The sequence below is a fragment of the Lemur catta genome, chromosome 1, assembly GCF_020740605.2.
Source record: "Lemur catta isolate mLemCat1 chromosome 1, mLemCat1.pri, whole genome shotgun sequence".
NCBI lineage: Eukaryota > Metazoa > Chordata > Mammalia > Primates > Lemuridae > Lemur > Lemur catta.
Genome location: NC_059128.1, coordinates 109173503 through 109200615, shown reverse-complemented (window position 1 = coordinate 109200615; position 27113 = coordinate 109173503). Strand labels below are relative to the sequence as shown.

Below are 27113 nucleotides of genomic sequence, written 5' to 3'. Positions count from 1 at the left end.
ACACAGAGCACTGCAAACTATTAAAAGAATAAGGAAGGGGCAGCCAGAAGGAGGGTGGGCAGGACTGAGCCAGGGACATCAGGGGACCTGCCCCGACCCTGGAGGAAGGTATTGACTCAGTCATTTCCTTTCCTCTTTCTCCCATGTGATTCCCAAAGGTGCTCCCACCGTGATATGTACAAGGATGCTCAAGATATGACAAAAAGAAAAGCAATGTGGTCAGTTTTTCAGGAAGTCAACTTTTTTCCCACTTAGACAACTGCCCTTTATCCCGTGTCACATATTAATACTTCCTTTTCCTTCTTTCCTTGCTTCCTTCCTTCCTTCCTTCCTTCCTTCCCTCCCTCTCTCCCTCCCTCTCTTTTTCTTCTTTTTTGTGTTAGAATGACCTTTCTCGTAAAAGAGTACAGCTGTTATAGCAAACAGTAAGGCAGATCCTCAAAAAATAAAACATCAAATTACCATATAATCCAGCAATTCCACTTCTGGGCATGTACCCAAAAGAATTGAAAGCAGGGACTCACAGATATTTTCACACCCATGTTCGCAGCAGCATGAATCACAACGGCCACAAGGTGGAAACCACCCAATGTCCACTGGCAGATGGATGGATAAGCAGGTTCCGTCTATACACACAATAGAATATTATCCAGCCTTATAAAGGTAGGAGGCTCCGACACCTGCTCCAAAAAGGATGAACCTTTAGGACTTGATGCTCAGTGAAATAAACCCGTCACAAAAGGACAAATCCCGTGTGGCTCCACTCACAGGAGGTCCCTAGAGTCGTCAGATCTACAGAGACAGGAAGTAGGGTGGTGGGTGCCAGGGACTGGGCAGGGGGTGGGGAGTGAGTGTTTCATGGGGACAGAACTTCAGTTTGGGAAAATGAGAACGTTCTGGAGATGGAGGGTGGTGATGGTTGCACAGCAATGTGAATGCGCTTAACGCCACCGAGCTGTGCACTTAAAATGGTTAAAACGGTAAATTTTATGTGATGTGTAGTTTACAATAGAAATGTTTTGACATATAGTACATAACACATATATACAATTTTTTTCAATTAAAAATAAATAATTTTTAAAACATGTGTTTGGCCGGGCGCGGTGGCTCACGCCTGTAATCCTAGCACTCTGGGAGGCCGAGGCGGGTGGATCGCTAGAGGTCAGGAGTTCGAGACCAGTCTGAGCAAGAGCGAGACCCATCTCTACTAAAATAATAGAAAGAAACTAGCTGGACAACTAAAAATATACAGAAAAAATTAGCCGGGCATGGTGGCGCATGCCTGTAGTCCCAGCTACTCAGGAGGCTGAGGCAGGAGGATCGCTTAAGCCCAGGAGTTTGATGTTGCTGTGAGCTGGGCTGACGCCACGGCACTCACTCTAGCCCAGGCAACAGAGCGAGACTCTGTCTCAAAAAAAAAAAAAAAAGTGTTAAAGTGACCCTTCCCTTGTGAAAGAATGGGAGCAATTGATACTTTAAGGTGGTAGGATCCTATATTCAAAAAAAAAAAAAAAAAAAGGTGGTGGGGGTAGGGGGGCATCCACACTTGGCAAAAAGAGTAAATGGAATCTGCTGTGTGTTCCCAACGTTTTGGGATTTCACTGTCTCCCTCAGCCCCAGCCTGGGACACTACAGCCTCGGAGGGGAGGCTAGCCTCTCTCCCTGCCCACCTGTCACCTGCTCCTCTCCACTGAGCCCACGCCCCGCCCCCATACGCATGCGCACGCGCAAGAAGGCGAGTCCGCAAGCTTCGGGCCCCGCCCCGAGTGGGGCTCCGCCCCTTTCCCCAACGGGAAGTGGCTTTGGGCTGGCGCGCACGCGCCGCGGCTGAGGGGCGGGGCCTGTGGCGGCTCCCTCGCTCGCTCTCGCGAGAGGCCGGCGCGCAATCTCGCGGCTGCTCCCTCCCCTCTCTTGGCCTCCCGGGCTCCTGCTGCAGCGTCAGCTTTGCTCGGGCCTCGGCGGCGGTGGCGGCGGTGGCGGCGGCGGCGGCGGCGGCGGCTCCTCGGCCTCAGCCCCGGCGTCCCTCGGCGCCCCTCGGTCCCGGCCTGCAGCGCCGCCCGCCCTTGGCCGCCCCGGCACCGGCCTAGGCCGCGGCCGCAGCCCCGGGCTCGCGTCGGCGCCGCCCGCTCCCGGCCCGCCCCCTATGGGCCCCGGCTAGAGGCGCTGCCGCCGCCGCCGCCGCCGGCCCGCGGAGCCCCGATGCTGGCCCGGAGGAAGCCGGTGCTGCCGGCGCTCACCATCAACCCCGCCATCGCCGAGGGCCCGTCCCCCACCAGCGAGGGCGCCTCGGAGTGAGTGCCAGGGTCGGCGGGGGTCGGCCGGGTGTGGACGGGGGAGGGTCCGCGAGTGGAGCGGTCGGGTCGAGGGGCGGTCCCTGCGGGGAGAAGACGGGGTGTGGGGTCCCCAGGAGAGAAATCAGGATGATGGGGTTCCCTAAGAGGAGAGGACAGAATCGGGGGTCCTTGAGTAGTGAGATCGGGCAGAGGGAATGTCTTTGCTGGGAGAAGACAGGGTGTGGGGTCCCAAGTAGCAAAATCAGGGTGCTGGGGGGGTCCCTAGGAGGAAAGGACAGAGTGAGGGGTCCCTGAATAATGAAATTGGGCCAGGGGAAGGCCCCTACAGGAACAGACAGGATGTGGGGACCTTGAATAGCAAAATCAGGGTGATTGGGGGGGTCTCTGAGTAATGATATCAGGGCTCGGGAGTCTCTTTGGGGAAAAAAGATGGGGTTTGGGGGTCCCTAAGTAGTGAGATGAGATCTAGGAGAGGTCCTTGCAGAGAGAAGATGATTGTAGGGTTAGGGGTTAGGATTAGGGCCCTAGAGTCGTGAGATTGGGGGGAGTCCCTGAGAGGAGAGGATGGCTGGGGGGGATGCTGTAGGGGGCAGGACTGGTGAGGGGCATCCTGAGTAGTGAGGTTTGAAGGAGGCATCTGGGGAGAGGAGGTGGTAAGGGGAGCTCCTGGGTGGTCAGGACAGTTTGAGGGGTCTTCTGGCGGAGACGGTCCCTGTGGGGCTAGGGTAGGGTCAAGTCAGCCCCTGAGTAGTAAGGTGGAGTGGGGTGAGGCCCAGGGGCCAAGATGGGGTAGGGCACCCTAGGGGAGAGGGGTTGGGGGGTCCTTACAGGAGCAAGATAATGGGCAGGGAGGCCTGAGAGGCAAGCACTGGCATCCCTGAGGGGTTGGGTGGGGGATCTCTGGGGGCAGTGGGGGAAGGGAGCCTCAGAGACACAAGGAGAAGCTCCCACTGCCCGCTGGTGGTGGAGGTGGGGTGTGGGGAGTGCCCTGAAGCCGGGGAGCTGGGTAAGGAGGCTGGGAAGCAGGATAAAGGGGGATTGGGAGAGGCCGGTGTATAGAGGGGCCTGCTGGGACCCCTGAAAGCCGATGAGCAGATTCTAGAAGCAAATGGACCAGAAAAGCTCCCAAAGGCGGGGCTGGCTGAGTGTGGAAGGTTTGAGGAGACGGAGGGCAGCAGGAGGAGGACTTGGGGGGGGCTCCCGAGAAACCAGGGGAAGGGGTCAAAGGGGCATCCTAGGGTAGTAGGGTGACACCGTGGCAGAGCTGTGTCGTGCAGGAACAAGGGAGGTGACTCTGAGTGTTGGGGGCGCACACCTGTGTGGTCAGGCTCTGGTGACACCTGCGTTTCTATTGCCTGGAGTGGCACACACGCTCATGGTGTGACCCTGTGAGAACCAGGTGTGCTGGGCTTATGACATGTATCTTGGGCTCACCTGCTCAGGGGCTTGGCCTTGTGTGACCTGGATGAAGAAGTTGAAGAAGAGACTTTGTTGTTGTTTTTAGAGACAGGGTCTTGCTCTGTCACCCAGGCTGGAGTGCAGTGTCGTCATCACAGCTCACTGCAGCCTGGAACTCTTGGGCTCAGACGATCCTCCTGCCTTGCCTCCTGAGTAGCTGAGACTACAGGTGCTACCACTCGCCGCTTTATTTTTTTTGAGACAGAGTCTTGCTCTGTTGCCCAGGCTAGAGTGCCGTGGCGTCAGCCTAGCTCACAGCAACATCAAACTCCTGGGCTCAAGCAATCCTCCTGCCTCAGCCTTCCGAGTAGCTGGGACCACAGGCATGCGCCACCATGACCGGCTAATTTTTTCTGTATATATTTTTAGTTGTCCAGATAATTTCTTTCTAATTTTAGTAGAGATGGGGTCTCGCTCTTAGTCAGGCAAGGCTTGTCTCAAACTCCTGACCTTGAGTGATCCTCCCACCTCGGCCTCCCAGAGTGCTAGGATTATGGGCGTGAGCCACCGCGCCCGGCTGCGGCTGATTTTTTTAAACATTTTTTTGTAGAGATGGGGCTTTTGCTATGTTACCCAGCTGGTCTTGAACTCCTGGCCTAAGGAATCCTCCCGCCTTGGCCTCCCAAAGTGTCAGGATTACAGGTGTGAGCCACCATGCCTGGCAGAAGGAGACTTAATGCATATGTGTGCGAGTTAATATTGTCATAGCCAAATGTGGGAACGCGTGCCTTATTCTTATGAGACAGCCCTTTCTTCACATTCCTGTCTTTTATGTGGTGTCTGATTTCCGTCCATTGATAATTCCTCCAGTGGAGGAAGCCAGCTATAGGGATTCCAGGGTTGGTTCTTTTTTTTTTTTAATATAACCACAATTGAATTGCTGCTAAATTTAAGATGAATTAATCAGCTGGCTCCAGAATGCATTTTCAATGTCTCGGGCGGTACTCAGCCCTTGCAAGCCTGGCCTCAGAAGCCACCTCCCCAACCCTGCACTGAGCAGCCTTCTCTCCTACCTCTTGGCGCCTCAACGTCACTTCTTCCTCTGGGTCCTCGTTCAGCAGGTGTTCAGTGAGCACCTACTAGGCCCACAGTGGGGGACTCTAAGATGAGCGAGGTCATGAGCATTGCCGCTTGCTTGTGTTGTGTCAAGACCTTGGGCAAGTTACTTAAACCCTGTAAGTCTGTCCCCTCCTGCCTGGGCCGGGTCTACCTGAGACTTGCCTCCCAGGGCGGTGGTGAGAATGAGATGAGATGGTGTTTGTACAGCCCGGGATGTGGAACCTGCCCCTGCCTCTAGCCCTGTGCAGTTCCAGCTCTGGCAACATCGCCTAGCATCAGGTCACCCCAATTCTGGCCTCTGTGACCCTTGGCTCACATGTCTGTAAGTTCTAGGCTAGCAGTGGTTGAACTTCAGGACTGGAAGTTTTCTGGTGGGATGTCGTGCAGTCTGTGGCCTTAGCACCTTCTAGAATCAGTGGCTGAGGCCCACCGGAGGCAGCCCATTCTCCCCGAGAGACTTTTAGAGCCACACTGTCTGGTCCCATAGCCCCCACACAGCCAGCACTTCAAACGTGGCTTCTCCAAATTCACAAGAACTCTGAGGACAATATGCACGTTATAGACTTCAAAGGCATGCAAAAAACATGAACTGTTAATTTTTATATTAATTGTACATGGAAAATGATAATATTTTTAATGGGTGAAATCAGTTGTGCTATTAAGTTAATTTCACCTGTTTTCTTTGTTAACACGGACACTAGAAAGGTTTACGCTGACACATGGCTTACGTCCTATGTCTGTGGACAGCACTGGGGCAGTCCTTGTGTCCGTTGAGCTGAAGTATCTGCCTCTTACCCAGAGCTGCTTTTCCTCCAGGACCTGGTTCAAAGTCAAGGCATTTGTGGAAACAGTTTACTGTCAAAATTGCCTTTGAAAATTCGGTGAATCACTCAATAAATTGCAGAGTACCTGGTCAGGGTTTTTTTTGTTTTTGTTTTTTTCTTTCTTGAAACAGGTTCTTGCTCTCTTGCCTGGGCTGGAGTGCAGTGGTTTCATCATAGCTCACTGCAGCCTCCAACTCCTGGGCTCAGAGTGATCAGCCTCCTGAGTAGCTGGGAGTACAGGCACAAACCACCACACCTGGCTAACTTTTTATTTTTATTTATTTATTTATTTTGAGACAGAGTCTCACTCTGTTGCCTAGGCTAGAGCGCCGTGGTGTCAGTCAGCTCACAGCAACCTCAAACTCCTGGGTTCAAGCGATCATCCTGCCTCAGCCTCCCGAGTAGCTGGGACTACAGGCATGTGCCACCATGCCTGGCTAATTTTTTCTATATGTATTTTTAGTTGTCCAGCTAATTTCTTTCTATTTTTAGTAGAGACTGGGTCTCGCTCTTGCTCAGGCTGGTCTTGAACTCCTGAGCTCAAACAATCCTCCCACCTCGGCCTCCCAGAGTGCTAGGATTACAGGTGTGAGCCACCGCGTCTGGCCATTTTTTTTTTTTTTTTTAAGAGATGGGGTCTTGCTATGTTGCTTGGGCTGATCTTGAACTCCTGGGCTCAAGCAATCCTTCCATCTCAGCCTCCCAAAGTGCTGGGATTACAGGTGTGAGCAGCTGTACCCGGCCCACGGTTGGTTTTTTAATAGCCAAGTTCAGGCATTGTGTACCCGTATAAATAATGTTTGCAGTAGTGTGCAGGATATAATAAAAAAGAGTGCTCTGGTTGTGTGGAATGCCCTGGAATTGGTTGCACTGTTTAAATTCTGCACCTCCCCTTCTCTCCCTCCAGTGTCAGCGTTTAATTCACGTAAATTAAATGCACGTTTGATGCAGCTTCTGTGCTGCAACTTCTCCCACCTGTTGGTTCCGGCCACTTAGAGCACGTGCTCCTCCATCTTTGGCAAAGACAGGCATCCTACCTTGAGCTTCACTTGCCCGGTCTCCCGGGTTCCCTCATGGCCTCCCGATGTGGCTAGAGTTCTTGTGTTGGGAAGGAGGCCTCCTGGGTCCTCCGAGCTGCGGCTGGCCCTTAAGATCCGGAGATCTTCCAGCCTTTGTGAGCTGGGATCAAGGTGGTCTCCTCAGTTCCTGGTTCTGGTCAGTGGTATGTCTGGAGGCAGGGGACAGAGGCACATGTCTCGCTTTCCTGTGGCACCATCAGCCCCTGGAGTGCAGGATCCCATCTACCTCCACTCTGTGTCCTGCCAGGGCTGGGGGCACCTCGCCACGTGGCGGAGTCACCTCTCGGTAGCTCATACGCTCTCTTCTTATCCTCACCCTCGGGGTTCCCGCAGAGCGAACCTGGCAGACCTGCAGAAGAAGCTCGAGGAGCTAGAACTGGATGAGCAGCAAAAGAAGCGTCTGGAAGCCTTCCTTACCCAGAAGGCCAAGGTCGGGGAGCTCAAGGACGATGACTTCGAGCGTATCTCGGAGCTGGGCGCGGGCAATGGTGGAGTGGTCACCAAGGTGCAGCACAGGCCATCGGGCCTCATCATGGCCAGAAAGGTAAGCGGTAGGGGGGCGGGCGGCCTGTCCCCGTCCTCTGCAGTGCATGCGTGATGAGGACAGGTGCCCCCAGACACAGCAGAGAGCTTGGAAGGGTGGCTGGGCCCCTGCTCACTGACGGGCTCCTGGGCCCAGGAAGAGCCCAGCTCTGGGCGGGATGTACAGTGCCACCCGACCACACTGGCCGCGCAGCGCTCCCTTCAGTGGTGGCCTCTGCCTTTGAGGACTTTAAAATGCACATTCGCAGAAACATCTGGGACTATTTAAGGCTGGCTGGAAAAAGGTTGCACACAGAGTTTTCAGGAATATTAGTCTGTTGTTCAGGGTTCTGCAGAGAAACAGAACCAATACGATGTGTGTGTGTGTCTGTCTGTCTATACAGTCATGCCCCATAACATCGTTTCCATCCATGACGGACCGAACATATGGTGGTCCCATAGATGATAGTACTGTGTTTTTGCTGTGCCTTTTCTATGTTTTTAAGTTCGTAGGTGCACAAACACTTAGCGCTGTGCTGCAGCTGCTGGCAGTATTGAGCCTGGGAACGTGCTGCGCAGGTTGGCAGCCAAGGGGCTAGTGTGTAGCAGGCCGTCCCGTTGGTTTATGCGAGTTCACACTGTGATGTTCGCACAGTGATGGAACTGCAAAAGGACAGGTTTCTCAGGACACGTCTCCATTGTTGATCGAGAATGACTATAAGTAGAGCGAGAGATTTATTTGAAGGAACTGGCTTGTGTGATTATGGCGCTGCAGGTCTGAAATCCGTAGGGCAGGCTGGAGTCCCAGGGAAGAGTCCCAGAGCCATCTAGAGGCAGAATTCCCTCTTCTGGGGGTGGGGGGCGGAACCTCAGATTTTCTCTTAGCCTTTGACTGATTGGGTGAGGCCCACCCACATTGCAGAGGGTCACCTGCTTTACTCAGAGTCTACTGATTAATTGATTTAAAGAGACAGGGTCTCACTCTGTCACCCAGGCTGGAGTGCAGTGGTCAGTGTCATAGCTTACTGCAGCAGCCTCCAACTCCTGGGTTCAAGCCATCCTTCTGCCTCAGCCTCCCAAGCAGCTGGGACCACAGGTGCACAGCTAAAGGGTCTCCTGCTTCAAATGTGAATCACATCTGAACAAAATACTTGCTTGGCACATCTAGACTGGTGTTTGACAACCAGCTGGGCGCCACGGGCTCACCAAGAGGGCACATAAAGGTGACCATCATGCCACCTTTTGGGAATCCAGAGACCTGGTGCCGACAGGCCTGAGCTCACTCGTGCTGAGCTCCTGGGCTGTGACGTGGCCTCTATGCAGTGTGTTTGAGAATAGTCCCCGGGAGAGGCTGGGAGTCGTGATGAGGAGGGGATGATGTCCCCTGAACACGGAAGCAGGGGGCTTGTGTTGCCAGATTGTTCGGCTCCTCGGGTGCCTTCAGATGTAGAAAGCTGCCTCCTCCTGGAAGCCCACACGTCCCCACATGGTGTTCTCAGAGACCCGAACGCCCCTGCCCAGGCGGGTCTGTGCAGGCCCTGCCTTCCCTGGGAACGCAGGCTCGGCCTTTGCCAGGAGTCAGCGCTGCAGCTATTTCTTCTCGCCTCCCTCCCTCCCTCCCAAAATCTGCAGCCTCGGACGTTCTGTTTCTGTCCCCCGACTGCAGGCAGCCGTTTCAGAACCAGAACAGCCATGGAAACCGCAGGCTACCTTCACACGAAGCACGGGGAGGGAAAAGGCAGAGGTGGGGTTCAGGCGGCGGCAGTCACCTTGAGACCAGAGCGCTGGTTCGTGCATGTGTTGGGGACTGGGGGCTCTTGGGACCATCATGGAGCCTCCCGGGTGGTCCCTGACAGTCCGTGTAGTAGCTGTGAGCCCAGTACCTCCCCGGGGCACAGCGCCCCAGCTGACTGGTGCAGGTTCGTGAGCAGCACCGTTGTAGGCTGGGAGGTGAGATTTGGGCATTGCCACCTACAGGGGCGTGGCCGGGTAAGTCCTGTGGTCTGTTTAGCGGTGTTGTCCCGATGTCAGTTCCTGGGGTTGACTCTGTCCTTTGGTCACATAAGATGTCACCTTTGGGGAATCTGGGTAAAGGGTACCCAGGACTCTCGGTACTATTTTTGCAACTTGCTGTGCTTCTATAATTCTTTCAAAATTAGTTTTTTTTGTTGTCTTTTTTTTTAACTTGCCCCAAGAATCGGGATTGGGAGAGGATACGGTGACTGTGAAGTTTGTGTACCTGGCTGCCTCTGACTCCCTGACGGGCTGGGAGCCCTCGGCCAGCCTTGGGTGTCAGGGCTCCTTTAATTCACCCGGAATGCCAGTCCACCCGGGAGGCTGTTTGCCTTTACTGGGTGGAAGGGCACAGATAGGAAAGTTGAAGTGACAACGAGGTCCACTGTGTGGGGTAGGTTCTGAATTCCCCCGGAACAGGGTGTGAATTTCAGGCAGAGTTGGTAAGGACCTGCCAGCGAACACGAATCTCCAAGGACAGCGCCTCCCTGGGGCCTGCACAGACCCCGCTCTGTGGCCAGCAGCCTTGGTTAACTGGGATCACCCCCGACCAGTGTGATGTGGGTCCGAAAAGCAGCGAGGCTGGTTCTACCTCCAGCCTCACCCGACAGCCACGGGGGCAAAGCTGCTGCGTTACTGGGGCCAGGAGAGGTTGGTGAAGAACTTAGCGTGTTTGTTACGCACATGGGGTTCTTTGAATTCCCCATACTCGTGGCAGAGCAATGGTTTCGGCCTTGCATTTGTCTTCCTCTGCACCGCCCTACCTTATTCTAGAATGGTGGTCCCGTGACAGGCCAGGGCCACATTGCGCTGCGAGCTGCTGTCTCTCGATTGGTCAGAGCCTCGTCATGTGCCAGACAAGGTGGAAACAGACCCTTCGGGGCACCTGCGGGGCCCACGCTGTGAACAGTAGGCAGGTCGGTGGGAGGCACACCCGCAAATTATGGCCTTAAAAGGGGGCACCTCCCGTTCAGCCTGGGTGGGTGTGGCCAGACAGGGTCGCAGGCCCTGGGTGGCCACCTATTCTGATTTCTGACAATTAATTAGGATGTTTAGAGACGCTGCAGGGCACACATATCTGCTGACCAAAGCCAGTTTATAAGCCGTCGGCTTGTGACCTGCGACTTAGGATGCTACCGAGATCATTATAGACCCAGCCCTGTGGGGTGGCAGCACTCTCCTTCCCTCCCGTGTCCTGCCACTGCCCAGTAAAGCCCTTTCTCCTCCTCTCCTCGTTCGTGTCCCCAGCCGCATTCCTGCCTCGAGTTCTTCATTCCTCAGGGGAAACCACCTCCGACTCCCAGCGGCCTGGCCTTTGCTCTGAACGCCCACCGGTGTCCCTACATCATTAACTGTTAAGGCCCGCACGGCCCGGGCAGTGGTGTTGTGGAAAGAGCGTGGGCTTTGGCATCCGTGAGGCCAGCCCCAGTCCTGACTTACCAGCCACGTGCTAGTGGGAACATCTCTGAACCTGAACTTGCTCAGTCAGCGATGGGGGCAGTCACACCCGTCCCCCAGGGTGGTTGTCAGGCCAACTGCAGATGCACAGGTGCTCAGAGAAGCTCCCTCCCACCCTCTGTCCCTCTTCCTTCCTCTCTCTCTCTACGTCCTCAGCGATGGCTTCCCGTCAGCTGGGAAAGCTTGCTTAACTGGCCCCAAATGTTACAGAGCCATTAAAAGTGAGATCAGGGCTGGGCGTAGTGGCTCACGCCTGTAATCCCAGCCCTCTGGGAGGCCGAGGCAAGAGGATCGCTTGAGGCTGGGAGTTAGAGACCAGCCTGGGCAACATAGTGAGACCCCATCTGTACAAAAAACAGAAGAATTAGTTGGATGCCATGGCACACGCCTGTAGTCCCAGCTCCTCGGGAAGCTAAGACAAGAGGATCGTTTGAGCCTAGGAGTTGAGGCTGCAGTGAGCTATGATGACCACACTGCACTCCAGCCTGGGCAACAGTGTGAGACCCTGTCTCAGAAAAATAAAAACCCAAAAAACACATAAAAAAAAAAAGTCCGTGCTTCAGTATCAGGCCCTTCAGAAACATGGTCATTGCCTCAGAGATGAGCTCCCGCTGCAGAAGAGAGCATGCTGGGGTTCTGGGGTGGTCATCCGTCCTGCTGAGACCCCCACGGTGGGAGTGAGTGTCGCAGGGGCCCCAGAGACCCCAACTGGGCAGGCGGTTGGGGCAGAAGTGAGAACCAGAGGGGCGGTCAGAGCGGAGGGCTGCGGTCAGGGTGGGCAGGAGGCGTTGCCTGGGGAAAGGCAGAGGGAGCTGGGCACGGGCCTCTGGAACCCACCATGGTTCCCAAGGTTGCAGGCCCTGCTAGCAGGGGGGCTTTCCCCTCACATGCCCTGTGAGTGCGGCACCCTCCTTCACACCTTCCTGCCCGCCAACAGGTATCCCTTTGTCCCTGCGCCTGCAGGGCCCTCCCCTGCCTCGTCCTTGTGGCGACTCCAGCCCTTCCTTGGAGGCCCCAATGTCACCTTATATCTCCGCTGTTCCCTGGGCGCCCAGATCGATTCCCCTTGATGGCACTTCTGTCACATTGATGTGGTCGTACCTGTTTCTCTTCCCTCCTGACCGCGTGCGTCCTCCAAGCAAAGACCATCTCAGTCCTCGGTTTTCCTCAGCCACTGGCCCAGCCCATAAGCGACTCTGCCCAAGGGTTTGTTGGATCCATGACGTTCCTTTCCAGGCACCACCACCTGGCTCTGCCCCCTGACAGATGCGTGGACGTTGCGTCTTTTCTTGTCTTATTGGCATGGCAGCAGTGAAAGCCTCGGGTTAGCCGGCACCCTCTCCCGGAGCCTCAGCCTCCTCCTTGTGGCCCATGAGTTCAGGGCTGCTCAAGGCGGTTTGTTGGTGTCTTCTCTGCTTCTCTCAAGAGGGTCATGTGGCCTCCTCACGCCGGTTGAAATGTTGGGATAGATCGATGACGATTTCCTCTGTGGACTTGGACTTGGGTGGAAGGGGAGCCAAAATCCCCGGGCATGACCTCAGGCTCTTCCTTGCTCACTGGGCTCAGTGTGGGGCCCCAGGCTAGGGCCGGGGGAGGGGGCTCCAGGTAGCCCCACCTTGGCTGAGAGAAGGGCAGAGGTGGTGTCGTTGCCCCCTCCAAAGGAGCGTCCCCAATCTGGGCCCTGGGAAGGCCGATGCTCTGTGGAAGTTTGAGGTGGGAGCGGGGCATCCTCACAACACGTTTCCTGCTGTAACCCAGTGGACATGTCTGCTCAGTTGGCTTTTTTTAAACAGATTTATTCCGATGTAATTGACATACCATACAATGAATCCTTTTTTAAAGTGTGTGAGGCAGACACCTCGGAGTGGGACCCCCCAGATGGCTCAGCTGGTCTTGAGCACTGCTGTGGACGCCTCCAAGGCAAAAGGCCAAAACACTCCCTTTCCCCACACCAACCCCGACCCCCGTCTTCTGGCACCCTAAGTGTCCTGGTCTTGGCGTCTGTCCCCTGCAGCTGATCCACCTGGAGATCAAGCCAGCCATCCGGAACCAGATCATCCGCGAGCTGCAGGTCCTGCACGAGTGCAACTCGCCCTACATCGTGGGCTTCTACGGCGCCTTCTACAGCGACGGCGAGATCAGCATCTGCATGGAGCACATGGTGAGTGCGGGTGCCTGCGACCTGGAGGGCAAGTCCCCAGGCCTCATGTGGAGCTCACGTGGAACAGAGGGGTGTGGGGAAGAGTCTCCCCACCTGGATCCTCAAAGCCCTTGTCCCCCAAAGCCACAACACACCAGTTTCCAGGGGTTCCTTCTGGGGCCACTTGACACCCATACAAGCATCTGTGTCTATAGATGCATTTGGGGATTTTATATTTGTTTATTTGTTTAGAGGTGGGGCTCTCACTATGTTACCCAGGCTGGTCTTGAACTCCTGGGTTCAAGTGATCCTCTCGCCTCAGCTTCCCGAGCAGCTGGGACTACAGGTGCACACCACCATGCCTAGCTAATTTTTTAATTTTCTGAAGAGATGGGGTCTTGCTGTGTTGCCCTGGTGGGTCTTAAGTGATCCTCCCACCTCAGCCTCCCGCAGTGCTAGGATTACAGGCGTGAGCTGCCGCACCTGGTCAGATGCCTGTTTTTTTTGTTTTTTTTGTTTTTTTGAGACACAGTCTCACGTTGTCGCCCAGGCTAGAGTGAGTGCCATGGCATCAGCCTAGCTCACAGCAACCTCAAACTCCTGAGCTTAAGCGATCCTCCTGCCTCAGCCTCCCGAGTAGCTGGGACTACAGGCATGTGCCACCATGCCCAGCTAATTTTTTCTATATAGATTTTTAGCTGTCCAAATCATTTCTTTCTATTTTTGGTGGAGACAGGGTCTCACTCTTGCTCAGGCTGGTCTCGAACTCCTGACCTCGAGCGATCCGCTCGCCTCGGCCTCCCAGAGTGCTAGGATTACAGGCGTGAGCCACCGCGCCCGGCCAGATGCCTGTTTTTTTAAACATTCACATGCTGGGCCCAACTTTGCTTCTTCACTCAATACATCAGAATCATTCCCTGACTGTGCGGGGGGAGCTGTCTTCGTCCTGCCACCCGCTGTGTAGTGTTCCCACGTGAGCGTGGACCAGCATGGGAACTCATTAAACACTCCCTTGCTGGGGACACTTCGGTTGTGTCCAGCCCCTGCCCCATCTTGAGTAACGGTGCATTGGGTGTCCTTGCCCAGGAGCAAGTGCACCTGTGGGGTGGAACCCTGCAGTGGCATTGGTGGCTTCAAGGATACGTGTGACTAAAACTGGATCGGTTTCCACATCACCCTGCACAGAAGACGGGCCAACCTGAGCTTTCTCCAGGGCAGCCTGTGCCTGGCCCGGCTCAACCCACGCATCACAGTGTCTAGGGTGGAGCACAGACACCGCCACGTGGATTCCAATGTGCCCCCTTGTTAGGACACTCTGGTTTTGAAGCCCAGAAGTGGGTGGGATGGAGTGTAATGAAAGCAGAAGTGGTCAGAGCCCAAGGCCTGCTGCCAAACCAAGCCCGCCAGGTATCAGACCACCCGCTGCAGGCCTCCCCTTGCAAAACCAGGGTGCGACAAGGCCTCAGGCACGTTGGCCTCGGTTCCGCCCTAGAGATGCTCCGTCCTCTTTGGCAGTTTTGTAAGAAAGACAGGAAACGAATTTCAGCGAGGGCCCCCTTTCAGCCACGTGATGTGACGCCTGGCCCCTTTCTCACCTGGGAGGGAGTGTCGCATCTGCCCCACCTCGCAGAGTCATGGTGCGGGTGAGAATCAAAGGGCGACATGAGGATGAGGAAGCGCTTTGTGGTCTGAGGTGGCCCCTCTCTGTCCCCTCTGTGCTGTGGTGCCCTTCCCCTCCCCCATCCCCTCTGCTCAGGAGCTCAGCCGACTCCCCTAATAACATTGTGGGGTGAGCTCTTAGGCCTCTTCTCTCCCACTGGGGAAAGGGGGAGCCTTTTGTTCTTGGGGACTTTGAGACAGTGATTCCCAGAGCCAGCACCCACCCTGGTGAGCTCCGACCACACTGCATACAGGAGGGAGACAGGAGCCATCCTGGCTGCGTTTGTCAGGCTAATTCTTTAGAACTCTTGAGTTCAATTTTTTGCCTTGCTTTTTTTTTTTAATTTTTTTTTTAGAGATGGGGTCTCACTATGTTGCCCAGGCTGGTCTAGAACTCCCAGCCTCAAGGCTGGTCTCAAACTCCTGACCTCAAGTGATCCTCCTGCTTCAGCCTCCCAAAGTGCTGGGATTGCAGACGTGAGCCACCACGCCTGGCTCCACTTTACTTTTATAACAAACTGGGGACAGTGGGCTGTGTAGACAGCGCACAAATAAAAAGGCGTGTTCAGCTGTGGCCCACACACCCACGATTTCTACTGATAGGGTCTGTGATTTAAAAATAAATGTGGGTGATAAAAGGCATATATTACAGACCCACAGCGAGTGTCACACCAAGTAGGGGGAAGCTGAAAGCCTGTTGCCTAAGATCTGGCAGGAGACAGGGTGCCCACTGTCACTACTGTTACTCAGGATAGCGCTGGGAGTCTTGGCTTGAGTGACTGGATAAGAGAAAGAAAGAAAGGGCCTCCAAGTTGGAAAGGAAGAAGTGAAATTATCCTTGTTTGCAGATGCAATGAAGACATCTGCACCCCATGTTTATTGCAGCACTATCCACAGTAGCCAAGATTCAGAATCTCCCTCAGTGTCCACCAGTGGCTGAATGGGCTCAGAGGTTGTGGTGCATGCACACGTGAAATATTATATAGCCACAAAAAGAATGGAACCTGCTATTGCAGCACCACGGGTGGAACTGGAGGACATTGTGTGAAGTGAAATACGCCAGGCTCAGAAAGACAAATCTCATGTGGTCTCACTCACGTGTGGGAGCTAAATATTAAAAACAGTGGAGCTCATGGAGACGGAGAGTAGGATGACGATCACCAGAGGCTGGGAAGGGCAGCCACCGAGAGAGGGGCTAGAGTGGGGGTGGGGAGTGGGTGCACAGATACGGTTAGTTAAAATGAACAGTGTTTGATAGCACAGCAACGTGGCTGTAATCAGCAGTAAGTCAGGGTATACTGTAAAATCACTAGAAGAGTGGAATTGGAGTGTTCCTAAGACAAAGAAACGTCACCCCAGTGTGACTAATTCACACTCTGTGCCTGTATCAAGATGTCACACGTACCCTGTGAACATATAAAACTATTATGTGCCCATGATAGTTAAAAATAATTTTAAAAAGTGAAGATAAAGCAAGCAACTACAAAAATAAATAATAAAAATTTTAAGAAGTTTTAAAAATTTGGGCTGGACACAGTGGCTCACGCCTCTAATCCTAGCACATTGGGAGGCCAAGGCAGGATGGCTTGAGGCCAGAAGTTCAAGACCAGCCGGGCAACGTAGTGAGACCCTGTTTTTACACAAAATAGAAAAATTAGCCAGGTGTGGTGTCAGGCGCCTGTAGTTCCAGGTAGCTACCCGGGAGGCTGAGGTGGGAGGATGACTTGAACCCAGGATTTGGAGGCTGCAGTGAGCTGTGATGACACCATGGCACTTCAGCCTGGAGACAGAGTGAGATTCTGTCTCAAAGGAAAAAAAAAAAGATCTGGAAGAATATAAGTGACACTTGAGGGGAGGAACCAATCGGGGGGTCAGAGAGTTATTTATGTACATTTGAATTCTTTATAAGAAAAATGCATTCATGCACTACCTGTTTGATAAAAGTACAATTTCAAGAGCATGTAAAACACACACCACACACACCATAAATGCACATGGTTGTGCACAAAGAGTGTAATTTGGGGTCACCAAGGCCTCCTTGCAGTGTCTCCTGTACCACATCCTGTCTCTGTGACTCAGGCAGGTTCCTTACCCGGCCACACTTGGTCTTCTCAGCCGTAGATCGGGGGCTCCCAGCCAGGGGCCGTTCTGCCCCCCAGGAAGCTCCTGGCGCTGTCTAGAGGCATTTTGGTTGTCACGACTGGGGTGTGACCCTAAATGTCGTCATTCGGCAACCGTTTATTGCCATTCTAAGAATGCAAGTAGCTGTGGTAGGAAGCAGGGATTATAGTTAAAAAAAAATTTTTTTTAAGTTCTTATAAGGTTGATTGATAAAAATGAGAAAAGTAGAATAATTCTCATCTCATTCTGCTCACAAGCGGGGCTGGGCAGCGCCCTGGCCAGACCAGGCTGGTCGGAACACCTGGTGCCGTTGGTTCCTCCCGGCCTTTCCGAGCCATGGCCACACCCACCCTCTGTCCCAGCACGTCTGTCCCTCCAGCTGCTCGATACAGTCTCGCTGGCACTCTGGAGGCCTCAGAGTGTGTTGGGTTTTCTAGAACTCCCCATGGACTTTCCCACTGAGTGTGGCCAGGCAGAAGCGGCCAGAGAGGGGGCACCCGGACCTCCCTGAGTCTTGCTGCCAAGTGACGCCGAAGCTGTCGCAGGGCAGGAGTCCTGGAGCAGCATGGTGGGGAGGTTCCGGCCCCTGGCGTCACCTCCCCAGCCTCGGGTTCTGCTTTCCTCCCCGTCAAAGAACTCGGCCCTCTCACCCCCTGGTTCTGGGCGTGGCCCACGGGCGTGTCTGGGAGCCTTGACCTCTGCACAGCCCCATGACTCCCGGGTTCTGGTCTCCAGGTTGGTTGCCCAGGAGGCTTGGGCAGGGCTTCTGCTTCCTGGTTCACTGAGGGCATCCAGGGCCACACCCAGGTGTCAAGGGGGTGCCACCATCCTTCACGGGACACACGGCACAGGGGGTAGGAGATGGCAAAATAGCAGGGCCAGGGGCCGAGGTACTGCCACTTACTGCGCTGGCCGCACTGGCTGTCACTCCTGCAGGGCACACGCCCTCAGGCACCCCATCAGTTCTGCCCTGAGTTTCCTCACGGGGGGCCAGGGACGGGCAGGTGCCCAGAAGGGAAGTTAGCAAGGAGGCCAGGAAGCCCCGAAAGGGGACCTGGACCTGCCTCGCATCTGCCGCCCAGTGGCTGTGTCCTCACAGTCCCCCGCCCCTCGAGTGCTGGGCATGGACCCCGGGAAGCACCACAGGACGGAGCCTGGCGGGCACATGAGGCACCAGCCCCAGGGCTGTCTGTGCCCCCAGCAGGGTTTTGGCCACAACTGGCGCAGAGCCCCTGCCCCAGCGACGTCGGGAAGGCCAGGCCACAAGACTGGTTCTGGAAAGGGGACACACTGGCACCTGGGCCTAGTTCCCTTCCTGCCACAGGGGCCTGAGGCCTTGAGAGCTGCAGGTTGCGTTCCACTCTGCGCTGGCCCCAGCCTCGCCAGGAGCCGGAGACGCTTTATTGTGCTATCTGGGGAAGGGCAGCTGTCCCTTCCTGACCAGCCACTTCTTTTCCTTGTGACCCCAGGACGGGGGCTCCCTGGACCAGGTGTTGAAAGCAGCCAAGCGGATTCCCGAGGAGATCCTGGGGAAGGTCAGCATCGCGGTAAGTCCTGCCCTCCAAGGGACATCCCTGCTGGGGCCTCAGGTCCCCCCAGGACTCTGCCTGCCCATGCCGTGCCCCTCCCCATCGACGCAGGGGGGCACCGACGGTCCTGCACACTCCGGGCACCAGCAGGTCGCACTGGGCGCTCACTGAAAGGGCATCTGGGTGGGATGGGGGACGCTGAGATCTTTGGGGGCCGAGGGCCAGGGTGGGGTATGAGCCCGAGCACGTGGGATGGAGGTCCCTGCTGGGGCCTGGTGCTTGGCACAGTGGCAACCCAGAAGTGAAAGCTGCTGTCAGTGTGGTCGCCATTGCTCGTTTCATTTCTAGGAATCTGCCCTCCTGGGGGTAGCTCGGTGAAACAGCCCTGGAACCCTTAACCTTTCAGTCCAGGGCCCTTAGCACGGGCCTGGGACCCAAGTGCTGAGCAAATGGTGCCTGTCAGCTGAATGCGCTGACCCCGGCCACCCAGCGCACACCAGAGCCTCCCTGGCGGGGCCCTGGGCCGCCGTCCCATCTTCTGTCTCAGCTCTGTCCCCCATGAACCAGGCCCGCAGTGGTGTCCTCCTCTGCGGGGGGTGGTCGTGTGGGAATCACTGGGTTGAGGTTTACTTGGGGACGCGTCACTGTGACCTGCCCTGGTGGGTCCTGTGCTCAGGTCAGGAGAAAAGCCCCTCATGCCACTGTCCTGCTGACCCGCATCCCACGGCCCCCACAGGTGCTCCGGGGCCTGGCATACCTCCGGGAGAAGCACCAGATCATGCACCGAGGTAAGTGCGGCCTAGGCCCTCTCTGGGGCGAGGGGACGGTGGCCGGGCGGGGGCGGGCAGCGAGCCCCCTCCTCCCTGGCCTGTCTCCGCAGACGTGAAGCCCTCCAACATCCTGGTTAACTCCAGGGGCGAGATCAAACTGTGCGACTTCGGGGTGAGCGGGCAGCTCATCGACTCCATGGCCAACTCCTTCGTGGGCACGCGATCCTACATGTCTGTGAGTTTCCAGGCCTGGGCCCCCGTCCGCGCCCCTCCGGTCAGCCCTGCCTCGCTCTCCAGAGGGCTCAGGAAGCTGGCACTTCCCCACCGGTCTGCTCTCTGTTCTGCTGCGTTCCCCTTTCGCTCAGAATTCAGATTCCATCCCCTCATCGCTTAGGATTCTGTCTGCGGCAGTGCCTACCTGGGCCATTCCTTAACTTCCCGACAGAGGTGGGACTCCCGGGTATTTTAGGCCACGACTGGGGGGCCGGGAACCTGCCAAGTTGGTCACAGGAGCAGGTCCTAAGGAGTGTGTGTGTCTTAGGGACGCAGCTGTCCCCACACTACGGGCTCCCCGGGGCTGCAATCAGTGCCAGCGCCCGCCTCGGCCAAGATCTCTCCAGCAAGCGCGGCAGGGAGGCGCGAGGGGTGGGTGAGCGCGGAGTGGAACTGCTCTGACCATGGCTGCGCCCGTCAGCCCAGAAGGAGGGGGGGCCGGAACCGGGAACGGGGCAAGCCCATCCCCCGCTGCCCTAGGTCTCACCTGCAGTCCCCACCCCTGGCATCTTCCCTGTCTCTCTCGACAGCCGGAGCGGTTGCAGGGCACACACTATTCGGTGCAGTCCGACATCTGGAGCATGGGCCTGTCCCTGGTGGAGCTGTCCATCGGAAGGTACCCCATCCCCCCACCTGACGCCAAGGAGCTGGAGGCCATATTTGGCCGGCCCATGGTCGATGGGGCGGAAGGAGAGCCCCACAGCATCTCGCCTCGGCCAAGACCCCCTGGGCGCCCCATCAGTGGTATGGTCTGAGTCTGCAACTTCCGGTCTGGACGGGCGGTGACCTCCGAAGGGACTGCTTTGCCCAGGGACAGCAGCTGCCTCCCCTCTGGCCCTTGTCAGCACCACCTGTCCCCCTGGGATGGTGCTGGCTGCAGCCAGGAGTCCTCAGATGGTCCTGGGGTTTCTGGGGACAGAGCTGGCAGCAGCGAACGCCCCAGACCTGGTACGTCCAGGGCAGCTGCACCTGTTGCTGCCAGCTGCAGGGCTCTAGAAGCCTGGCCGTTCGGCCAAGCATTCTGTTGGTTGGTTTTTCCAACATTTTATCCTGAAAATGCTCAGAAACTTACAGCAATGTGGAAAGAATTACACAGTGACACCCTTGTCCCCACCGCCTAGATCCCGCAATGTGTGCACTGCGGTAATTGGCTAAGCCTTCCAGGGAGCCCTGACATTGAGGAGAATTTGACTGAATTTCCTTAGGTGGCTGGTTGGATTCGGCCCCAGCACACAGAAGGCACCGTCTGGGAGGGAGCGGAAGGCCCCGGGCCCCAGGGGACAGCTGGGCTCCCAGAGAACAATCCAGTGCTTAGAGCAGGTGCCCATGAGCCCGGAGCTCCCCGCCGCTGGAGATGTTCCAGCCGGGCGGTCCCATCACTCTGGGGACAGCGCGAGGGAAAGAGCCGGCTTGGGGGGCAGACGTATGACACAGCTCTTGGGCACCTGTGATTTCTTTTAAAGTCGGGCGACAGGAAGAGGGTTGAGTTAAAGTCCAAAGGACCATGTAGTGGACTGTGGTTGGTTGGTTGGTTTCATAGCAACTTTACTGAGATATAATTCACGTGCCCTGCAATTCACTCATTTAAGGGAAATGATTTGGTGGGTTTTGGTTGCTGTGCAACCGTGACCTCTATCTAATTCCAGAACATTCTCACCACCCCAAAAGGAAGCCCCATCCCTATAAGCAGTCCCTCCCCAGACCCTGGCACCCACAAATTCACGTCTCTGTGGATCTGCCTGTTCTGGACATTTCATATAAATGGAGCCACACACTGTGTCCTTCTGTGTCTGGCGTCTCTCACTGAGCACGACGTCCTCAAGGTCCCGCCACGCTGTGGCCTGTGTCACAGCCTCGTCCCTTGTCATGGCTGAGTGATACTCCAGTATGTGGAGGGACCATGTTGTGTTGATCCACTCGCCAGTGGACGGACACATGGGTTGTCAGGTGGCGATTTTAGCAGTGATTTCACACCCAGTTCCTTCCCTGCAACCAGACTACTTGGGTGACTTGAGCTCACCCGAGGGAGAGTCTCCCAGGTCTTTGTCCTCGGCCTGTTTCCGGCCCCTCCCAGGCCCAGGTCCCAGGTGGCCCTGAGGCCCCTTCCCCGCCCGCAGCCCAGCCAGCCTGCCCCTTTCCTTCGGGACAGGGCAGAAGGCGAGAGTTGAGCTGCCAACCCCGGCCTCGGCAACTGGGTCTCAGACACGGGGCAGCCATCCCACCAGGTTCCCGTCCTGAGCGGCACCCAGGACTGCCACCGTCACTGCCAGCAGCTCCGTGCAAGGTCACGCTGCTGTCCTTCCCTGGGGTGGGCGCCATCTTCCCCCTGCCCTGCCGGAGCACAGGGAGTGATGACTTTTGGCACAGCCTGCGAGCCAAATGTGTGACTTCTCAAAACTCTATGTGCTCCTTCTGGCTTTTTTCTTCTTTTTAAACTCCAAAGGCTCAGACGGGAAGTTACTCGCAGGGCAGTGAGCTCAGGATGTCCCAGGCCTGGTGCACCTGCCTCTGGCCCGGCTGTCGCTGGGAGGAGGGCACACGGCTGCGCTCAGCACGGCAGACACTGCCCTCCGAGAGGCGCAAGGCCACCCGCCATCTCACCCTGTTTCTGTCCTCCCGGCAGGGCACGGCATGGACAGCCGGCCAGCCATGGCCATCTTCGAGCTCCTGGACTACATTGTGAATGAGGTTTGTACCTGCCACGCTGCACATCGCCACACTGGCCTGATCCAGCCATTCCCACGGGAACATGTTACTGGAAAGAAGAGAATCGCACAGTTTGTGGATTTGGGCGAGGAGGGGGCAAGGGGAGGTAGATGTAGAACACTCCAGCAGGACGGTGTCAGGTGTTGACCCGCATCTCCTGCCCCCCACACACACACCGCTCAGGCCCACCCCTCCCCTGGGCCCCTCCCTGGGCCTTCTGTGGGCTTCTGTGTGTCTTTGGTGGCCCTTTGGAGCCAGGGCGCAGCAACAGGGCAGGGCCTGGGGTGGGGTGTCGCGGTGAGCAGCTCCAAGCAGGCTCCCTGACACGACAGAAAAGGGCGGGGTGGCTCTGGGGACACAGCTCTGCCTGCACCTGGCAGCGACGCCCAGGCTCAGAGTGCACGTCCTCCCACCCCCGGGGAGGGGCCGGCCTGCACCTCGCAGCCACCTCCACGGCCGCCCCCACCCCAGGGCGTGTGCGCTGGGCCCGGCTCCCGGGAACCAGCTGCCACCTGCTACGGCACAGCCCAGACCGTGGCTTTTCTGAGACAGCCAGGGTCGCTCTCAGGGACAGGTGACACAGGGTAGTCCTGTCCATAGAATGAGAGCAAGCCCTGCCCGCCCTCCCTCCACCCGGACTGGGTCCCTACACAGGAGCTCCTGGGAGGAAGCGGCTCTGGAAGGGCACAGGGGGTAGGATGGCCAGGGCTAGGAGAGGTCCGCACAGCGTCCCCAAGGACACATGGGGCTGCCCCCACCATCTATGTCTTCTCTCCCACAGCCTCCTCCCAAGCTGCCCAACGGCGTGTTCACCCCGGACTTCCAGGAGTTTGTAAATAAATGGTGAGGCGCTGGGCTCAGCAGGGTGGGGCGGGTGCCTGATCCCGGGCCATGACCCAGATGTGCCGTTGCTTCCGGATCCCGGGCAGGCCTGCCTGGCAGGAACCCGGCCCAGTGGCAGGATTTTGTGGGACACCTGATCCCCTTTCCTGGGCTGTACGCGGGGCACACCAAGTTAGGCTCCCAGCTGCAGTGGTGCTTCTGTGGGCAGAAGTGCCGCAGGCCCTTTGCACAACCCTCCGGTAGGCCGTGTGTACGTTTGCGTCTGTGTGAGGGTCTTCTCTGTGTCTGAAGGACCCTCATTCAGCCCTGAGGTGGCTTGGGCCGCTGCCTTTAGATGGTTCTGCTTTTTTGAAGGAAAAAGTTCCACTTTGACATTCGCACTCCCAAGCTCGGGGGTTTTTATTAGAAATTGAGCTGCGGTTGCTGCCGACCTTCTGCCCAGCTGGGCAGGCGGGGGATTCCCACCTGCTTCCCTGTCCCACTGTTTTTGCCTCCAGACCCTCGTCCCGGCGTGCCCAGCACCAAGGGCAGAGCTGGGGTCCCTTGTCCCAGCAGGGGCAGGACGAGTTCTGAGCCCCTGGGCCAGGCCCCTAGCAGGCTGGGCACTGGGACAGGGCCGACACAGGCTACCTGGGGCACAGGTCAAAACGCAGGTCCCCCCAGAGCCACCGATTGACCGCCCTGTCTTATGTCCTTCCTTCCCTGTACCGCCCCGGGAACTACAGCCTGATCAAGAACCCGGCAGAACGTGCCGACCTGAAGATCCTCATGGTGAGTGAGGCTGGTGGCTCACGGGGCTCCCCTAAGGACCCTCTGGGTCTCCCTCATCCATTAGCAGGAGCCACCCAGGCACGGCCGGGTCCCCCCAGATCCTGGGCCACGCAGGGTGTTTGCTTGGGGTTGGCTATGAGCTGCAGGCTACCCACCTCAGGCCACGGGAGTGGCTGCAGGTGGCTCATAGCTCCTGGGTACCTTTCCCTGTGTCCCCAGGGACAGTGGGTGACCTTCCCTGTTTGCACACCCTGGGCAGGCAAGTGCCCCTCTCGGGCCTGGGGTACTCCGGCACCCCCAGTGTGCTCCCTTCCCCGCCAGCTCCTCCTCGCAGACTTGGGGGGTGCTCTCCGGGCAGCCACGTGCTCTCGTCCCGGCCAGACTGGCCCCTCAGCAGGTCGGGGTGTCTGCCCCCGGGGGGTTGGTCCCAGCGTCCCTTCTTTAAATTCGCACCCCTCAAGCCAGGAACAGTGGCTCACACCTGTGATCTCAGCACTCTGGGAGGCCAAGGCAGGAGGATGGCTTTAGGTTAGGAGTTTGAGACCAGCCTGAGCAAGAGCGAGACCCCGTCTGAGATACTGTCCCTCCCAGAAGGCCGCTGTCCCATGTGCCTCTGAGAAAGCAGATGCCAGCACAGCTGGGAGGCTCATTCTGTCTCAGGTGTTCAACGTCATGAAACGAGCATCTTAGGGTTGCCAGAACGTGGCATTTTTTAAGTGTACCATGCCCTTCCATGGGTTCCCACACGGCTCCCCGAAGCCAGCAGGCCCCGCAGGATGGAACCCCTTCCTTCCCGTCCCTCCCTACTCCCTCTTCCTCGTGGCCTGCCCTTCCCCACCCCAGGGACTTTGCACAACATCCCCCCAACCCCTGGCAGCAGCTGCCTGCCTGCAGGCCTCCACCTGGGCGCCTAGGCCAGCCCATCCCATCTGACCCCACGCCCATTAGCCGCGCTGACACTGTGTCCCCCACTGGTTGCTGTCGGCTGCTGTCTGAATAGAAAGTCCAGACCTGAGCCCTGTGTGGGAGGGGTCTGCGTCCCTTGGTTTTCTAGAAAGCCTGAGCTCATTCCCATCTGGTCAGTGAGCACTGACGCGGGGGTCGCCGTGCGTCGTGTGTGCGCAGAGAAGGGCACTCGCCATGCAACAGCTCACTCTGTAGCCAGCTTCCTAAACGTCACCCGTTACTCTGGGGTAACCGTGTAACCTGGGGACCTAACGAGATGTTGGCTTTGTCCCCAAACCTGTGCCGACATGAGCCACATTCCAGGGGCCCCAGAGCCCCCCGTGCCAGGTGGCTGCGGTGCTGGTCGGTGTGCAGAGAGCCTCGCCCCAGAGCCAGCATCCTTACCCGGGGCCATTCCAACCTCAGGGGACACTGGGCGATGTTTGGGGACATCTGTGGTTGTCACAACTGGGGGAGCTCCTGGTATGGGGTGGGTGGAGGCAGGGACGTTGCTCAGCACCTGCAGGCCCAGGACGGCCCTGCCCCCTCAGTGTTCCCGGCCCAGTGTCCACAGTGCCAGGGGAGGGGGGGGGGATCCCAGGGCTGCATGAGCCCCCCCACCCCCCCCCCGAGGCCTGACCCTTGCCTCTGGGAGCCCAGGCTGCGGGGACGGTGTTGTCCCCACTCCCTGGGTGGAGGGGGCCGTCCTGAGACCCCTCCTGGGCTCTGACATGCCACCACCCTCTCCGGGTGTCCCTCTCCTGCCTCGAGTGTGTCCTCCCGGGGCCGGGGGTCCTTTCTGTCTCCTGTGTGGTCAGCAGGGGCTGGTGGGGCCACACTCACAGCCCCCTTGCCTTCCAGAGCCACGCCTTCATCAAGCGCTCCGAGGTGGAAGAAGTGGATTTTGCCGGCTGGTTGTGTAAAACCCTGCGGCTGAACCAGCCCAGCACACCCACGCGCACCGCCATGTGACGGCAGCCCGGGCTCCCACGTCCCACTGGTGACCTGTCCATCGTCCCGTCCGCGCCCTTCCAGCCAAGGACAGACCGGCCCCTCCTGTCCCCCAAGCCCCCTCTGTGGAGAGCGCCTGGCCGGGCACACGCGGGGACGTGGCTTCCTCCTCTTGCCTGGTGGGGCTGGGGCACCTCTGGCCCCTGGGCACTGGTGACCCTGCTCATGTTGTCTCAGAACCTGCTTCCTTAGGTTTAAAAGAACAAAACAGGGAAGAAAACGCAATGTGTGCCTATTGAACCTCTTTGTTCCATTTGTTTTGGGGTGTCAGGGGGCTCCGCCACAGCCGAGTAGAGGAGCTTCCTGGGGGCGGCCCTGGGGCAGGAGGACGAGGGGAAAGCTGCCCTCGCCCCTTTTGTCACAGGAGTGAACCCCCAGATGCTGGCGGTTTTCACGAGACGGGAGTGCCACCTCGTGTCCCCGGGTGGGTGTCCCCCTCATCTCTGCTCCTTTGGAAGAGCAGAGCAAGGCCTCACGTCGAGATGGAGCCCACTCCCCTGACTGTCCCCAGGCACACCCTCCTTCCTGTCCCTGGGCTCCAGAGAACAGAAGCTTCCAGCTCCCTGCCCCGGCTGCCACACAGAGGAAGCGCTGGGTTTCCAAGCCATCTGTGCGGTTGAAAACCGGACAGATCCGGTAGATAAGGCCTGGTTGCCCCTGTGTGTGCAGCAAGGGGGTGGGTGGTTCTGTCACCTCTGCTCGCCTAGCAAATCAGAAGCGGGCACCAGACCACGTCACCCTTTTGGGCCCTTGAACCGTTTGGCCACAGTGGGTTGCAGATGAAACTGGGTGAGGTTGTGTCCTGGTGCCCCGTGTCTTTGGGTTCCCAGCAGGCTCTGGACTGTGGTTCCCCAGGGCCCATTCTGCCTTCAGGGCCGCGTCCTGGAATCCTGCCTCTGGGCTGGACGCGGCAGGATGCTGGGCAGCCTCTAGGGTCCCTCTGAGCTCTCAGGCTATGAACCTCCCCTCCAATACTTCCTGAAGACTGCACACGAGCTGATACTTATCTGTGGGGTTGCTGGCCTGTGTTTCTGGAGAAGGCTGAACAGAAGGCAGGGGCTGTGGTCCTTGAGAACCACCGGATTGTCCTTTTCTTCTCAAGGGGACCCTTCTAGTCTCAAGTGTTGCTTTTTTTGCCTGCAGACACCAGGGAGGAGAGGAGTTGGTGTCTCCTGCAATCAGCTTTTCAGGTTTCTGTCCCTTCGTGGTTTTCTGCCAAAGCCTCACAGGATTTAAAAAAAAAAAAAAAAAAAGTTGACTAGAAGTTTTGAAGGTGCCGCCCTGGGGGTAACCAATCCCCCAGGAGCACCCTCGGAGTGGGGAGGGGGAAACGTGTTACCGGACTCCAGTGCCTGGATCCAAGGGGCCTCATGCTGCTGGTCACAGCGGTGTCTCTGGGCCAGTCTTGGAAGCCTGGCGTTTGCAAGGAGTAAAGGACATAGGGGCCCTTGGGGAGGAGGAACAACCCAGGACAGGTGGCCGGAGGCTCTGTGGGTGGTGAGGGGTCGCTGAGGGCCCTCATCCTACAGCCAGGCTTGGGGTCCCTCAGGGACCAGGGAGCTGTCACAAGCACAGCAGTTTAGCCAAAGGTGGCCCCCTCCTGGGGACACCCCTCCCGCCCCAGCCGGGAGCCCCTAT

At 57.4% G+C, this 27113-nt stretch overlaps 1 protein-coding gene across 1 annotated transcript; it reads left to right on the top strand.

The window, feature by feature from the left end:
* The first annotated feature begins 1981 nt into the window (after nt 1-1981).
* On the top strand, nt 1982-25700 carry MAP2K2 (mitogen-activated protein kinase kinase 2). Its single transcript, XM_045544877.1, has 11 exons — nt 1982-2291; nt 7048-7258; nt 12722-12868; nt 18097-18174; nt 18893-18944; nt 19037-19161; nt 19730-19943; nt 21823-21887; nt 22687-22748; nt 23474-23519; nt 25326-25700. The coding sequence occupies exons 1-11, from the start codon at nt 2200-2202 to the stop codon at nt 25434-25436; spliced, it is 1203 nt and encodes a 400-aa protein (XP_045400833.1). The 5' UTR covers nt 1982-2199; the 3' UTR covers nt 25437-25700.
* Nucleotides 25701-27113: the final 1413 nt, after the last annotated feature.

Coding starts and splice junctions, on each gene's coding strand:
- MAP2K2 (XM_045544877.1), top strand. CDS start 2,200: ATGCTGGCCCGGAGGAAGCCGGTGCTGCCGGCGCTCACCATCAACCCC. Junction 12,869..18,096: donor GCATCTGCATGGAGCACATG/GTGAGTGCGGGT, acceptor TTGTGACCCCAG/GACGGGGGCTCCCTGGACCA. Junction 18,175..18,892: donor TGGGGAAGGTCAGCATCGCG/GTAAGTCCTGCC, acceptor CGGCCCCCACAG/GTGCTCCGGGGCCTGGCATA.